Below are 16,134 nucleotides of genomic sequence, written 5' to 3'. Positions count from 1 at the left end.
CCTTCACAGAGCTTGAAAGGTATATCTGGAGGAAAAGTGGGGCTAGTTGGTGAGCTACTTTGGCTCGCAAGCTAACCAGTAATATGCAGGACCCACACAGTGCCTAAACCTAACCAGACCTTAACCACAGCGTTGTCACATCATGAAACATAATATTTTTTTAATAGCGATTTGTAGCAGTTTTGGAAAGAAGCATATTACACTCATTCTGAAAATGCTCCTGTGGGTCGTTCTGGACAACCTGTGTGGTTGTTTAATCATGTGGATGTGTTGGTTAACTTACTGTTAATGAAGACTGAACACTTCCTGTTATTTATAATTTGTGTAATCTTCCCACTGATCTGATGTGCTGAGTCAGGTGAGCCAATTGTGAGCCATAAACTAACATGCATGAAACCGGATATAATTAGCGTCATGATCTCATGGCGAGCACCTAAGCTTCGAATTCTCATCCACATTGGCTCACAGAAGTGATCTATAGCTGCATCAACACAAGGAAATACAATACCACAAGTAAAGTAATGCAGCAGATAAATACTCTTTTTCATTCATGCACAGATCACTTGTAATGAAAGTTATTTCACTGCACAACCGCAGTCCATCACTCGACCGACACAAAAACAAACTGCTATGAACTATGTGACGTCAGTTACAATATACCACTAGCATGTGGGTTGGCTCACTCGAAAAAATTACCAGCACTGAATAAACAGATACCTAACAGTACATTAGACACAGAAGCACCATATGGACAACTGTACTTAATAACACTAACTTGTAACTTTTGGGCCTTTTCTACAATCACAAACATCCAACTGAAGGAACAAGAAGAAAAACACATTTTTGAGTGAAGGGGGACTTTAATATCTGTCATCAATTGGCCACCAGATACAAATGATCCTCACTTGTCATGCACAAAGATCTGGATCCTGAAGCAATTGTTGTGAAATATTTCATGCAAGATTAATTCAGGCAAATTAGCTAAATTCATGACACCCAAATGTGGTCCTGTTGCATAACCAGGGTTTCTTTACCTCTCTAAATTTCTGCAGCTGTTCAAAGGAGCTGGAGATGATTATGCAACACTCACACACACACACTCACATTCGCACGTTGCACATGTACTGATGCGCACACACACATGTGAAACCCACACAGAGATACAGGATTGCTCTCTCTCTCTCTCACACACACACACGCAGACACACACAGACGTACGGGAAGAGATAGAAACAAAAATGCATGCATACAAAAACATCAGTAAACGTCGGTGAGTTTGCGAGCGAGTTTTAGATGACAGTGCGGTACAATTACCTCTTTTGAATAATTGAATCCTCAGAAGTTAAGAAGCAGTGGCCAGGGGTTTGCTTTGTTGTTCCTTGAAGAACAATTAGGGAGAGAAGGAGGGAGAGAGAGAGACAGAGAGAGAATGAGTCATGGTGACTTTGAGGGAGACCAGTGGGACTTCAGAAGCCTGTCAGAGTTAAAGCACCTCTTTGTAGATGATGAAAAAGAAATAATTGAATAAAGAGATTCATACACAATGCAGGCAAACAAAAAATGCCTACTCCCTCATGCAGGCATACACCAACAAGCTCTAATTATCACACACACATAAACATATTATGATCACAACAGAAAATGTACGTGTTTGTGTGCGTGAGCAAGGATATTACAAAAAAAATGCTTCCAATTAATATCCTCCTCTTGTTACCCATCGCTGCACAATTTTTAAATTATGCCTGACAGGTTAACCAGCCAGAATGGTTGATTTAAATTTAGAGAGACAATGATCTAGCATGCTGTAACTGAACAGTTTTTCTAAGAAACAGGACGGAGGTGAAGGAACAAAAAAAAGGGAGAAAAAACAGAAGCACAAAAAAGAGGAGGGAGGAAGAAAGGTTGCAGAAAAAGAAGTCAAATGAAGATAATGCAGAGGTTAGATTACAATGAAATAAAAGTTAGACCAGTTGGTCAGGGATATTCATTGACATGACATTCCCTTCTCTCTCCTCCCATGTTTTGTGTTGCTCCTTACTGTCAGTACTGTCCAAAACTGTCCCAAAAAAGGATGACGAGTTAGATCTAGCATGTTATTTTGGCTAATGATGCTGTCCGTGGTGCTGACAAGAAATGCCTGTGATCTCAGCGGGACACTTGGTGGTTCTGTCCATGGTGCTGAAAACAGATGATATATATTCTATGAAAGATGCAAACCAAGAAGGACACTGGAACATTATTAATTGTACTTGTCTGTCCTCTTTCTTTCTGTTTTATCTGTCTCCAATCTGTTCATCTCTCATTCCCCTGTCACTCCATTCCACCAGTCTTCATATTTTTTGCATCATACCTATGTTTACATATCTTAACACAGTATTAAGAATTTCACCCAGGTGGTAACATTATCTGACTCATGATGGCCAGTATTTTTTTAAAGAATCAAAGTAAATTCAGCAGAACCAGAGATATTGTCTTTTTTATTCCATGCATTCCTCATCCTTCCTCATCCTCATCCAATTTATCAGACTGCGTGCAGCTGCCTCTGTGAACTACATAAGACTTTATATAACTTTTTTCACATACGCATTAGTAGACTTTGATGTGTAAAATCAGTGGAGTTTCCCTTTAATTCAGTTGTGTGTATTGTGACTGTCACCTCATTTGGGTCAAGATGACAACATTAAATTCAGTTTACATGAGTGTTTTTTATTCAGATTGTAGTTTTAATTGGGTTAAAGTTGTAATACTGATTGTCAAGTGTCTTGTTTTATAGTTACTGAGTTCAATAAAATTGATGATGGCTGCGTATTGCTGTTATTAGATAACATGTGAGGGAGTACAATGTGGAATTCAGTAATTACATTACAGTTACTAATCCCAGTAACACTCTTGTTTGCTGACTTATCGGTAGTTTTATGGATTGTTGATATCAGTTTTTCACTGAGCTGGGCTGAGTAAAGAGTAAGTAATGTAACTGCTAACTTTAGCTTTTGAGTATTTAATAAATGTTTTAATGTGCAAGTGATTACATTTTTCAAGTAACTTTCTCATTCCCATTACACTGCACTTTCTTCCTTACCTGCCTCCTGCCTTGACTTTACTACGTCCCTTTCATTAGTCTGTTTCTCTTCCCTCCTGTGCTCAACATTCCCTCCCAAACAATGGTAGAGTTTTAAAAGGAAAAGGCCCTGCTGTCCCTATGTTTACCACCAGTCCAGTGTCTCTATCTCATATCCCCCATGTTTATTTCCAGTTCAGTGTGTGTGTGTGTGTGTGCATCTGTGTGTGTGTGTGTGTGTAGATGTATAGCGGTCCAACTGCATTATGTAAAGTGCTGAGTAGACAGGCAGCCAAAGTTCAATGCATTCAATGTGTGGGCTAAAGGCAGAAAATAATGGTATTATCCTGGGATGAGCCCTCGTTTACCCTGCAAATAGTGTATGAGGGAGAAAAGGAAGGGAGGGAGGGGGATGACAGAGAGACTTCCCATTGGAATCAGTGTACTGAAATGACTCAATTTAACACACACAAACAAGAACAAGACTAGTATGTAAGAAAGAGAAGCACGGAGTGGGTGGACAAGCCAGACTGCAGCTACTCTTTCAAATCATTTCATCAGTCTCCATCATTGATTAAACATGTTTCAACATCTGGACAAGGAAAAAAATACCAACTACAGAAAAAATACAACTTAATCAACAGAAACAGGAAACAAAACATCACAGTCCCAGCCATGCAAAAACACCCCAGCAAATATACTGTACCACTAGGCAACTCTTTCCATGCTCATCTGCATGTGTATCCACTATAATAAAAGTCAAGCTAATGAAAAAGAGATAGAGAGTCTAAAAAATTAAAGGTGGGTGAGTGCTCCTCACACTTTGCCTTCATTGCTTCATGCAAGACAACAGTCTGCCTCACATTCACTGAGAGAGAACAAAAAAGTAAGACAGTTAGAGGAAGAAGAGGGTGACTTGGAAAGGAAGAAGAATACAAAGAGGAAGACAAGACAGTTACAGAAGCAGGGAGATACACATGACAAGAAATTTAACAGAGAAAAAGTATGTGATACAGAGATATAAATATGAAAAAGACACACGGAGAGTGAATAACGGCGAGTAAAAGAGGGAATAGAGAGAGAGCTCTGCTGAGCAGCATCTGCTCATGTGTTGTTTACGTGATTCAGAGGGAATGCAGCACGTTGTACCCTACAACACCTCGAACAAATGTTTGCGTGTATTTTTTCTAGCACCCTGAGACAGATATTAATGGAGGAGGCCCATATGTCACACAGATGCCACCCACTGATAGCTTTGGCATGCAAAGAGTCTGCAATTACATATTCTTTGTTAAGGTCAAATATATTTACATTTTGTAGCAGCAGCAGCTAACTGTAGCTGAAAATAAATGACTGAATATCATAAAATCCCAGACACATAGTAAGCTGTATTACTACTCATGTCAGTACTATCATCAGTTTTGTAAAACAGGTGCAATACCACAATTATGCTGTAAGACTGACTTAAACAAACACTGTAAAACCAAAAGCTGAGAAATGAAAATACACAATTTTATAGCTTTTAAATTCTACTAGAGTAAAATCTAGATGTGCTGTAATATCTGGCATCATGTGTGTCCATAGCCTCATATAACAGACATAATCACACAAAACCCCAATAAGGGTAGAATTATTTGAGTCCTACAATCATGTGTTCATTTGTTGTGCAGTGATTTGTAATTGTACCATCATCTTGTTGCAAAATCAGCAAATTCTTTATGAATCATATTATATGTACAGGTTAAGCTGCCAGAGAAAATCGTATTATTCAAAGAAATACTTTGACATTTTAGAAAACACGCTTATTTGCTTTCTTGCCCAGAGTTAGATGAGAAGATTGATACCATGCACTCTCATGTTTGTAGAGTAAATATGAAGCTACAGCCAACAGCTGGTTAGCTTAGCTTAGCATAAAAACTGGTGTACAAGACACTAGGGAGTCCCTGCGCCTGGCCAAAAAATTCCAGAACATAACCCCATTGAACAACCACAAATTGACATTTTTACTCTGTTTTTTGTAACAAATTAAACAAATGAGCTATGACTTATTAATTAGTGAGCTTTAGAGATACTGTTAGGAAGATTTGTTTACACCACTGGACAGAACCGGGGTAACTGTTTCAAGTCTGAGCTAAGATAACAAGCTGATGGCTGTAGTTTCATATTTAGCGTACAGATATTTCATCTCAGCAAGAGAATAAGTACATTTCCCAAAATGTTGCAGTATGCCATCTGAATAAATTGACTAAATCTTTATGGTGCAAGAACATTTTTGTTTTCAAACTTTTAAGATATTGGCTGCATGCAATGAATGAGGAAAACATATGATTTTGAAGCTTCTGCTCTAAGAATTTAATATGCACTTTAGCCAACATGCAGGCCAGATCAACAAACAACTGGTGCATTACTTTTAGAACATGTATTGTGTGGTATCCCTTGTTACAATCAAAACACAATTTTTAACATGTGTCATAAAGTAAACTTCTCCTTCATGGCCTCCTCTGACCTGTCCTGCCCTTTCAGTCCTTGTTTTTTCCTTCCCTCTCCTTCTCTCACATACTTACATGAAATGATGTGACATATACGCCACTTGGCTGTTCATCCAGTGTGCCCTACAGTTCCATAAGTGCATTCATTTTAGCATGAGTGGCTAGCAGGACTCAAACTCTTCTCCCTGATTCTCTTAGTTTTATGCTCTATGCATTAAACAACACAGGACTCTCCTCTCTGTCTTTCTCCCTGCTACCCATGCCACTCCCTCCTCCTATTTTTCTTTCTTCCTCTTTCTATCTCTCTCTTTCTCTTGCTCTCTCTCTCTCTCTGTGTGACAGTAGTCATGTCAGAGTAAGGCTGGCTGAAGCCCTCGCAGCAGTCAGCCTCTTTGATGTTGAGCCCTGCTGAATTAGGCCATCACCCAGCGGTGCTCTGCTGCCTGCCTGCATAGACACACTAGTCACACATGCACATACACACAAACACAGTACGCTTGCGAGCACACGCATACAAACAAAAACAAATGCATGCTGGCAGGAAAGCATGCACATGCAAAACAAAGTATACATGCTTCCAGTCAGAAGTAGTGGACGCGCTCACACACGCCATGCAGGCCTCACAGTGCTTTACAGAAATAAACAAATATGCACTAAAACATGTCCAATCATTTTCTATTCTCACCCATCCAGTGTCTTTCTCCACACACACACACACACATACACACACTATGAATCACATCCATAGACTCTAAGTCCTCATTTCCTTCTCCGCTTCTCTTTAATAAACATAAATTTGAATTCTTATGAGTGCTTCTCCTCTGAGGCCCTATAGCACATCAAAAAACACGCACACACTCATGAACACACACACAGGGAAAATGTAGGACATTCAGAGAGAATTTATTCAAGAATACAGAATACAGGGGAGAATTTATTCCCTTTCAATCTGCTCTCTCTCGCTCTTACAATATGGTTATATGAATAGGACCAAAGTGACTATGGCAAGAAGCCTCTTGAATTACACATAAAAACACAAAACATGAGACGGGCTGGAGACCTGACATTTCATAAAATGAACATGACACCTTAAAATAAAAAATATATACTCTGTTCACAAAACGAGAAATATGTTTTCCATCACAAAAAGATGAGATGAGAAGGAACTCTGGTATTCGGAGTTCAGTTTCCAAATCATATGCACTGAAATATTTCACTGCTACGACTACTGCATGAGGAGCTCATCTTCAGTGAAAATGTTTCATTTAACCGAAACCTTCCATGAATCTTAAAGCTGCACTAATTAATATTTTCATAGTAATAATGGATAAAATTATGTCAGTAATGTGAAAGGTGTTCCTTGTAGTGACAAACCCACAGAGAATTACCACCAGACTCTGCAGTTCCCTTCAGCTGTACGGAGCATTTTAGCGTCTTTTAGCTCATTGTTTTGCATTTAAAACCCCTCATCTTTACTGTTTTGGTTCAGTCTAACAGCTCTCATCCACCTAATTTCCAGTCACAGCGGGCACCTCTAATAAACTCACTGTACGCTGTACCTGCACAGAACCACATTGCAGACAAAGTCAGCAACTAGCTGGTGAACATAGTGGAGCGTTTAGCAGTTAAAGAGCCAAATATATCTTTCAAGAGTTGGTGGAAACCAAAACCAGAGGAGATAGAATATTATATTTTCTACATGGATGCAGACACGAGTCCAAATGAACGTGTCACATGTGTCAGAGTAAGTGTCATGTTTATGTCTCATTGTTGGAAAAATTTGGTTCATGACCAAATGCCTGCAAAACTAATAACATTTCCGTCTCAGCTGTGTTAGTCAGCAAATGTTAGCACTAGAGCATTGTGAGCATGTTGCTGTGCTAGCTTTGGCATTTAGCCCAAAGCACTGCTGTGGCTAAGTACAGCACACAGGGCTGCTAGCATGGTTGTTGTCTTGTTCAGACCTAATCAGCACATTCCTGTGTCAGTGATGGAGAAGCAGCATTTTCACTCTGGTTAGAATAGCAGGTCATGTCTGCAAGTCATGTTTCTATAACTTTTGATTTATAAATTATTCAATCTTTAAATTTACCTCTTTGGCGTGAATGTAAAAATTAGGTAGCATAAGTTTTATAATAGTATAGAGTATAAAGTATATATTGAGAGAGTATAATAGTTCAGAATTTTGAAGAAAAAGTAGAAAAAGTACAACAAACTCATGTGCACATCAATCATCACTACAATCTACTGTAATAAAAGCAAAACAAAGAAAAAAAGGAAAAAAGAAACACAACAAACTCTCTCTCTCTCTCCTCTCTCTCTCTCTCTCTCTCTCTCTCTCTCTCTCTCTCTGTGCTCTCTGGTGGCTGGGAACAGCCCTGTGGTCAAACTGGAGACCGGCCAAGGATATTTCCATCAATTAGTTGATTTTTTTTTTTTTTTTTTTTTTTTTTTTTTTTGCCCCGTCTATCTCTGCCTAACTCTCTCTCCATTTTTCTCTTCTTCACTCCATCTCTCCCTCTCTGTCTGTCTCATTATTTCCACTGTTGTTGGCTTGCTAGAAGAACGCTTGAGAACATCAGAATGTAGGACACTTAAAGAGCAAAAGCTTAAGTAATCACTCATAACCTCATTTATTAGACACTTACGGGCAACTTTTAATAAGATGTTTGTGTTTATTTGTTTGCGTAGTGAATTGAGGGTCATGCACCTTTAAATTTCTATTTTTGAAGTGTTGTGTAAATTAATGAGTGCAGAGAGCAGGTGGCACCAGCAGTTCACATAAGACAATAAACACCCACATTTTACACACACACACACACACGCACGTAGCCACGCACACATGAATTTGCATCGCACGGTCGCGCCTCGCCACACTGCACGCCGCACACAGTGTGTCATCACTGCATATCAATTACACAGGGAAGTGAAGATCTATTTCTAATTCAATCAGTCAGTGCTGGTGTCACATCTCTCTGGCTTTCTCCCTGCCTCGCCCCTTCCCTCGACCTCGTTCTCCTATTTCCCCCCTCGCTTGATTCTCACTGATGCGTCTCAGTCGTCATGGGGCTTGTGGGCACGGGTGTGAGGTTTGTGTGTTTGTTTATGCATGTGTAAGAGGGAGAGAGAGAGAGAGAGAGAGTGTGTGTGTGTGTGTGTGTGTGTGTGTGTGTGTGTGTGTGTGTGTGTGCTTGAATCCCTGTGGGAAACAGTTTAAGTTTTAGACTTTTTTCAAGTGACGTAATCCTGACCTGACCTTGTTTCTTGGGCTAGTTTTGGTGTTGCAAGGTTTTATGGCTTAAGATACTATGTGGGGCATATTCAAACATGGGTGTATCATTCTCTGTGTTTGTGTAAAAAAAAAAAAAATACAAAAAAGATTACAGATAGTAGCCTGTGATAGCATTTCCTTTAAAGATTTAATTTTTCTTATATTTCGTATATAAAACTGTCACAGTAAACCTGAAATCATGAATTTAGCAAACAGTTGGCTATTTACATGTCCAGTACATATGGAGCAACATTATCAATAATTTAGAGTTGTGTCTCTGGCCACATGGCAAATGTAAATCCAATATTCAATCTCCTTTTAGCTTTGTTTTGGTCCAATTCTTGAGAAAGATATCTGGCTCTGTAGCTCACCAGCTAGTTGTTAAATTTGTCTGTCTGTTGGTTGGTTTGAGCAGGTCATGTACTGGCAGTTTATGTGAGCTTTTTGCTTGAAACAGCTGCCTGCTGCAGCTGGAAACGAGGTTGTTGAGAGTGGTGAGAGTGAATGTAAACAGTAAAGTTTTAAAACCATAACAGCTAAGAGCTGAAAGACGGCAAAACACCAACACATCCTCATAATTAAACGCAGGTGCGTGTGGTTCTTTAAGGGGCACTGGGGCGCTGCTCCTCCTCTAATTCCAATTGTGAAATACATATTTTAACAAAAAATCATTTTTGTTATTGTTGTATGTGTGTATATAAATTTCAGTTGTTATTCTCACATAAATCATACATAATTACAGAAATGTGCAATGACTAGTGAAAAAGCTCTGCCTACAATCTTTGTCTGAGTGTCAAAGGGAGTACTTTTCTCTGCCTGACAGCGGTATGTGTGTAATATGTTCAGCTTTTCCTGGTGGCCCCAGATTGGTTCACACTGCATTCTGACAACAACTGGATGTGTGATGGAAAATTTTAAAACAAAGAGATGTTGCCAGATGGGTGATTTTCCGCCCAGTTGCTGCTTCCTTATTAGATAACATTTACCCCCTGGCAGGCAAAGTGTACACAGATCGTTGTGGTACTGTGGTGATAATTGTAAAGTGAAAACAGTTGCTAAGTGGCCACCAAAAGATACTTTTTTAAACTTTTAGAAACCGCAAGCCTAGCTGCTAGCCACCAGCAGCTGGCTCTCTGCTACACTGTACGGTGCATGCTCACGGCCAAAATACACAGAGCTGCCTAGAACTGTAGCCCCACCTGGTGAAAAAGTCACACCACACCACTGATTAAACAACCACATAGGGGTCAATTGTACCTGCACTCCAGAACGACCTAGCATTTTCAGAACGAGCGTAATATGCCGTTTTCCAAAACCATTACAAAACACACAAGGTTAGGGAAAGATCATGGTTTGGGTTAAAATGATCACTTGAAACGTAGTTAGTACTGCCTTAAAGTTACGCAACATAAATTTAAATGTTATTAAAGCTAGCAACAAAGAAATAAGGATAACCTAGTCTATGCATTTCAGTCACAACAATATATGGCTTGAAAACAAAATAATTTATAAGGTATAAATATATGTATTTTAGCAACTATTAAGCAGAAATAATGAGGATAAATGTGTTAGCCTAACTGCTAAAATATATATTTATACATAAATGTTGATATTTATGAACATCAAAATGTAGTTTTTATACATTTTATAATGTGAATAATTGAATAACTTTTGCAAACTTCACATCATGGGATCATTAAAGTTTCAAACACCTGCATTTACTATAACTTGAAAACATGAATTTTAGTCTCATTTCTGAATCTCACATTAGCCTGAGCAGTTTGGTGTGTTATTGATAGTGGCTGAACACCCCTCCAAATGATTATAATTAATAATTGTCTACTTTTTTACACCACATTAGGGAGCCCACTAATGAGCTAAATCATTCACATTTATTATTTTATTTTATTTCTGATGAGTCAACAGCACTAGGGGTCCATTACAAAACCTTTACTGGAATCCTCATACACTCTGTGAATGTTTCTTTACTTTCTACACAGGCATCATGGCTCAAGATCCTGTTCTTGTTTAGGATGATTCATACTTATTTGTGAATTAAACATCCAAATTCACTCTTCAAAACTGAAACAACTGTATGAACATTGTTCAAAAAAGCATTGCAGACCTAAAGCTCCCTGCCAGTGACTTTACCCCCCTCTCCACATTGTGCAGTACTCTTCCCAGTAATGCTGTATTTAAAGTTTACCATTCAAAAGGTTTATAATAATGTATCAAACTGCCTGGTAAATTCAGATGAGATTTTTTATAAAACCCATCGTACAACATAAATATAATAAAACTGTTCCAACTAGTTGATGGTGAAACTGTGGGCATAACCCTCTCCAGTTTTGAGGGCATTCTGGGATTAAGTTGTTAAGATAATGGAATCCATATGTGTGTCAACAATTCATAAATCCAGTAAACCTGATCCTTGAAACTCCCTCTGTACCCCCGTCCAGTGAGGCATCTAGATATACATATACAGTATATATTCAGAATACTTGTTTTGTGCTCTAAAGTGAATGACAAAAAAGGGTTTAGCCCACAAACACCAGAAATTAATGAATAGAAAGAAACAGTTTATGGGGTAAACCAAGTGAAACTAACTCAGTATAAAATACAACTTGAAATAAGACAAATATCTTTTACACACATTTACAAAACCCCTCTTTGAATAAAAACACAATTCCAATACTAAAAACTTTAAAATATTTACCTGAAGATAAAACTAACAGAAAAGTCAATAAGGTTTGTAAAAAATTTCCAACAGAAGGACGAAACAGCCAGGATTGATCTGTGATATAGCACACAGGAGGTAGAGAGACTGTGAACAAGTCAGTGAGGTTAAACTCCTCTGACTCCAAAGCTCTTCCCAGTTTGTCCTTGAAGTCCTTCAGCTTTTCTTGTGCTTCTTCACTCAAATTCTTGCTCAGTAATGGGCACATTTCTCACTGATAAGACAAAATGGTATAAAGAAGTGATTAATCAGTCATTAAGAAATTCACATGCATCGGAGATTGTAAACTTTTATGGAAATTGTATTAGCACTCTCCTCATGTTTCCAGTTTACTTCCAGTCAAACTCTGGTCCACATTTATACAGCAGCCATGTGGGAAACCAGAAATCCAACCAATCGTCCGACAACCAGATCATTAATCAGGCATCATGACCCCCTCAAACTCCATGTTGAATGACAACAGATTTGGCAGATATTGGTCCCAATTCTAAAATTAGTCAGGTAGGATTAAATCAGGGCTAAAATCATGCTTAATCCATACAACTTCTGCCTTCATTAAGGCTAACATGGATAAGTATAATCTTTGTCGTAAAACATGAAAGAAAAATCAGTACGAAGCATCAGAATAGGTTGATATGATGTACAGATAAAAGCAATATAATACACATAGTTGATACCTAAACCTTATAGAAATAACCATCTTTCAGCTTCGCTACCTCACATGTCTTGCTTTGTGACATAAATTAATATTGCAGATTTTTCACAAAATCCAACTCTGTGACACATACCGTGCATTCAAACTGTATGCCTATTTTAAGTAACATCCTGGTTCTGTCCTGCACATCTAAAAGGCTTTATGAATACATTTGTTATTTTACGCAGAAACATTATGTAATGAGGGCTGATACAGACGCGCAAATGGTTATCGAGCCTCAGCTAATCGTTACATCCATCCTCACCAAAAGAGCTGTAGCATCCTCACATTCTGGATAGAGTGTACAGAAACTGCGGTTAAAAGAACAGTCTCAGAAAATTTATTCATGAAAAAAACATAGATGTCATCTTAAGTTAGAATCAGTACTAAAAGTTCATGATGTACCAGAGTTACAGAGGACTTACTGGTGCTCCTTTAATTGTGTAATGTTGTTACTCCCTCTTGAGAATATTCTCATAACACTAGTTGGTGGAAACATAGACTGTTTTGCATTTTCTTTGGCTGACGTTTCAGAAATGAGTTCAATATTTGTGCAACATTTGACTGAAGACATAACTCTCTCTCTTTCTCTCTCACTCTCTCTCTCTCTCTTAGATCATAACCATCTGAACAATGCAGCCTTGTCTCCCCTGGGTCCGGCCATGGCCTTGTCTCACCCTCATAACAACCTGGGAATTGGTTTCAATAAGTACACTTCACTCAAGGCCGTGGGTGAGTATTACACACACACACACACACACACACACACATACATACTGACTATAGGGAGACATACAGTAGGCATGTTTGAATGCTTATACACACATACTATGCAGAGTAACCCATTGTATGCACCGCATGCTGCAAGAAATAAAGCTAATGGAATAAACTACTGATGTAGATGTAACAAAACCAACAAGTCCTCCAAATCAAACAACTACATAGGTCGTTTGTACCATGCACCCTAGAACGACCTCTTGGAGCATTTTCAGAATGACCCATTGGAGTGTAGTATGCCGCTTTCCAAAATCGTTACAAATCACTGTTTAAAACTAATGATGTTTTATGATGTGACAATGCTGTGGTTAAGGTCTGGTTAGGTTTAGGTACAAAAACCACTTGGTTAGGGTTAGGGAAAGATCATGATTTGGGTTAAAATGATCACTTGAAATGTGGTTACTATTTCCTTAAAGTTAGGCAACCTTTGTCGTCATTGCAACAGTAAACACCATGTTGTGGTTTTTTTTTTTAAAAATGTCCCGACTTGCAGTAGGAATCGGGAAGTGAACAGTGGTCCTCTAGCTGAGTCCAGAGTCCACCTCTTGCTATCTAACTAACTATCCAGCCATCCACCCAACCTGCCTCTCTTTAGGTCGTTTTTGGCAACTGAATTTACGACCAAAAGTGTTTTTTTCTGGGGAGGATGAGCACAACAAAACAGATCCAGATCACATGGCTTACTACACTGAGGTCGGTGAGGCCAAATATTATACAATATAAACAAACCTGAATCCATAAGGAGGATGATGAAAAACACTAAATGTCCCCATGCTGATGCACTCACTGTGTGGGAGAGTGGTTATGGGAGAGCAACCACCCATTAAGATAATGGATTTTTTATGAGTCTGACTCTCATTCAGCCATGTTGAATCATGGGCCATGTTTGAGTGTTGGGGCTGATTTCTGATCTCCCAGTCATCCATACAATTACACTGCTGCTGCCATGATGTAAATATTAAGGCCAAGTTATGCCACTTGCAAGGAGTAAGCATCCCTTTCAATAATCTCCCTTCCGCAAATAAATAAGCATGCTCTACCAGTGGACACATTAATGGGTCAAATATTTGACAACTTACTGCAGCTGTTTTTACAACACAGTTTCCCTCTTGTAAATTTCTCTGCCTCTAAGGCTCTTTGGCAGAGTGTTACACTGTCACACTGTCACAGTCAGGGGTGTAATCAAACTGGGAACATGTAGCAAATGTTACCCAATATGAAATGGTGAGTAGTATTGAAAAAATGTTGTTTAGTGAGAAGGTAGACACCAACAATGAAAACACATCAACTGTGCCTTTTTGCACAAAATGATGTAATATAATAAAAATGAGACTGTCCTCCCATGAAAAACCACACAATAGGTTGTAATGTCAGTCGCCCAAAAATAACATATAGTTACGTTTGAGTGACAGATGCCATCTAGCGACCATAGTAGTTATGACCTCCATCCAACCCTCCTCCTCCTGGGATGGACGGAAGTTATAACCCAATAGTGGACTTTGCCACAGCAGACCACTGTTCATTTCCTGTTTCCGTGAGTGTCACATTTCCAACTGCGAGAGAGTTTTTTAAAAACCGTAACTACGATTGCCCCCTAACCTTAACCCTGTGGTTATTATTGTAGTCATGATGACAAAGGTCGCCTAACTGTAAGGAAGTAGTAACTGTAACCTTCAACATAAGGGGATCATTTAAAACCAAACATGATCATTCCCTGCAGTAAATGTAACCAAGTGGCTTTTGTGTCTAAACCTAACCAGACTTTAACCATAGCGTTGTAACATCATAAAACATCATTATTTTTTAACAGTGATATGTAACAGTTTGGGAAAGCACAGACAAATGATGTAGCCCTGCCAATTACTGCTGTTAGTCTCAACATATTCTGTCATTTAATTTGGAGTACTGTTGCAAAATAATCTCTGTGTCATGTATTAGAAAGGCTCCTGAGTGGCTGAAGTGGTTCTTGAATGATACAGTTCCCACTGGGATAACCTATGTCAAAACTGCATGTTAAACTTTATTAACACTTTATTAAAATCACAAGCTACGACTTAGTAAATCGGTTTGATGATATAAATATATTTGAGTGTTGTATTATTTTAACTGAGTGATATGTTTGATAGTGCTTCACAGATTTCTATACAGCTACAAACACAAACGATAAGGATTCATTGTATTTATGAACTGGGAGCCTTCCTATCACCCATATACAGACATGAGAAAAATTAAAGTGAAACCCTAAATAAATATATAAGTGAAGCTCTTCTGACCCAACACCTTAGCGACACACTTTGTGTTGTTTTTTCCTTCATTTGGAATCATAAATAACACCCCTTGACATAACCTGGTGTTACATTGATGGTGCATTAGCTTTATGAAACTGAGGGAAGTCCTGTATTGAATGAAGCAGACATTAGGATCATTGTTGCCTCACAACCATGATAAAAACACTGTCCACTGTTTGTTATGGACAAGTTAGTCATCTAAAAGCTCAGCCACTATAAAGCTGACAGTTATTGACGACTTGCCTTCCTGTAAATAGTATTTGTGAGTCAACTGTGGAAAAAAGGTGATGGCATAAATTTGCTGCTAATGATGACGTAACTCATACAGGAATGGTAACTCAACTGGTTCACAAAAGGATAAAAGAGGAAGAAGCTATCAAACATGTATACAAATCACCAAACAAGCACACACACACACACACATACAAACACAACTAGTTAGGCACTAGTGGGTGGTGAGTGACAGTAGTCTGGAGAGCAGCAGGGTGAAGCAGCTAGTTCAGGCCTCAAGCTTGCCCTCTGGCCTTTCGCTCTCTCCAACACACACACACACCAAGAAAACACACATACACACCACACACACAGACATTATACTGCTTCCAGGTGTATAGGCACACATAAAGGACACAAGTGTAAACACACACATATATATACCATCTATCATCTGATCACCACAGACAGAAAAGGACACGGTGACGCTGATGAGAAATGACAGTTTGACACATGTACTGTACATGTTCTGTTCATTGACACAATATGCGAGGAGAGGCAGGACTGCCCATCATAGCCGAAGAGTATCGGACACAGAAACTACACAGAA

General features: G+C 38.8%; 1 protein-coding gene across 1 annotated transcript in view; it reads left to right on the top strand.

Moving 5' to 3' along the window:
- Window positions 1-16,134, top strand: part of LOC137168248 (protein shisa-8) — a 114,917-nt gene that overhangs the window by 85,266 nt on the left and 13,517 nt on the right. The window contains exon 3 of the mRNA XM_067570770.1: window positions 12,865-12,981. Within this exon, the coding sequence (XP_067426871.1) occupies window positions 12,865-12,981 (117 nt within the window). The remainder of the gene's footprint in view (window positions 1-12,864; window positions 12,982-16,134) is intronic.

This window comes from Thunnus thynnus, chromosome 17 (genome assembly GCF_963924715.1).
Source record: "Thunnus thynnus chromosome 17, fThuThy2.1, whole genome shotgun sequence".
Lineage (NCBI taxonomy): Eukaryota > Metazoa > Chordata > Actinopteri > Scombriformes > Scombridae > Thunnus > Thunnus thynnus.
This window is presented reverse-complemented; position numbering and strand designations above follow the sequence as displayed.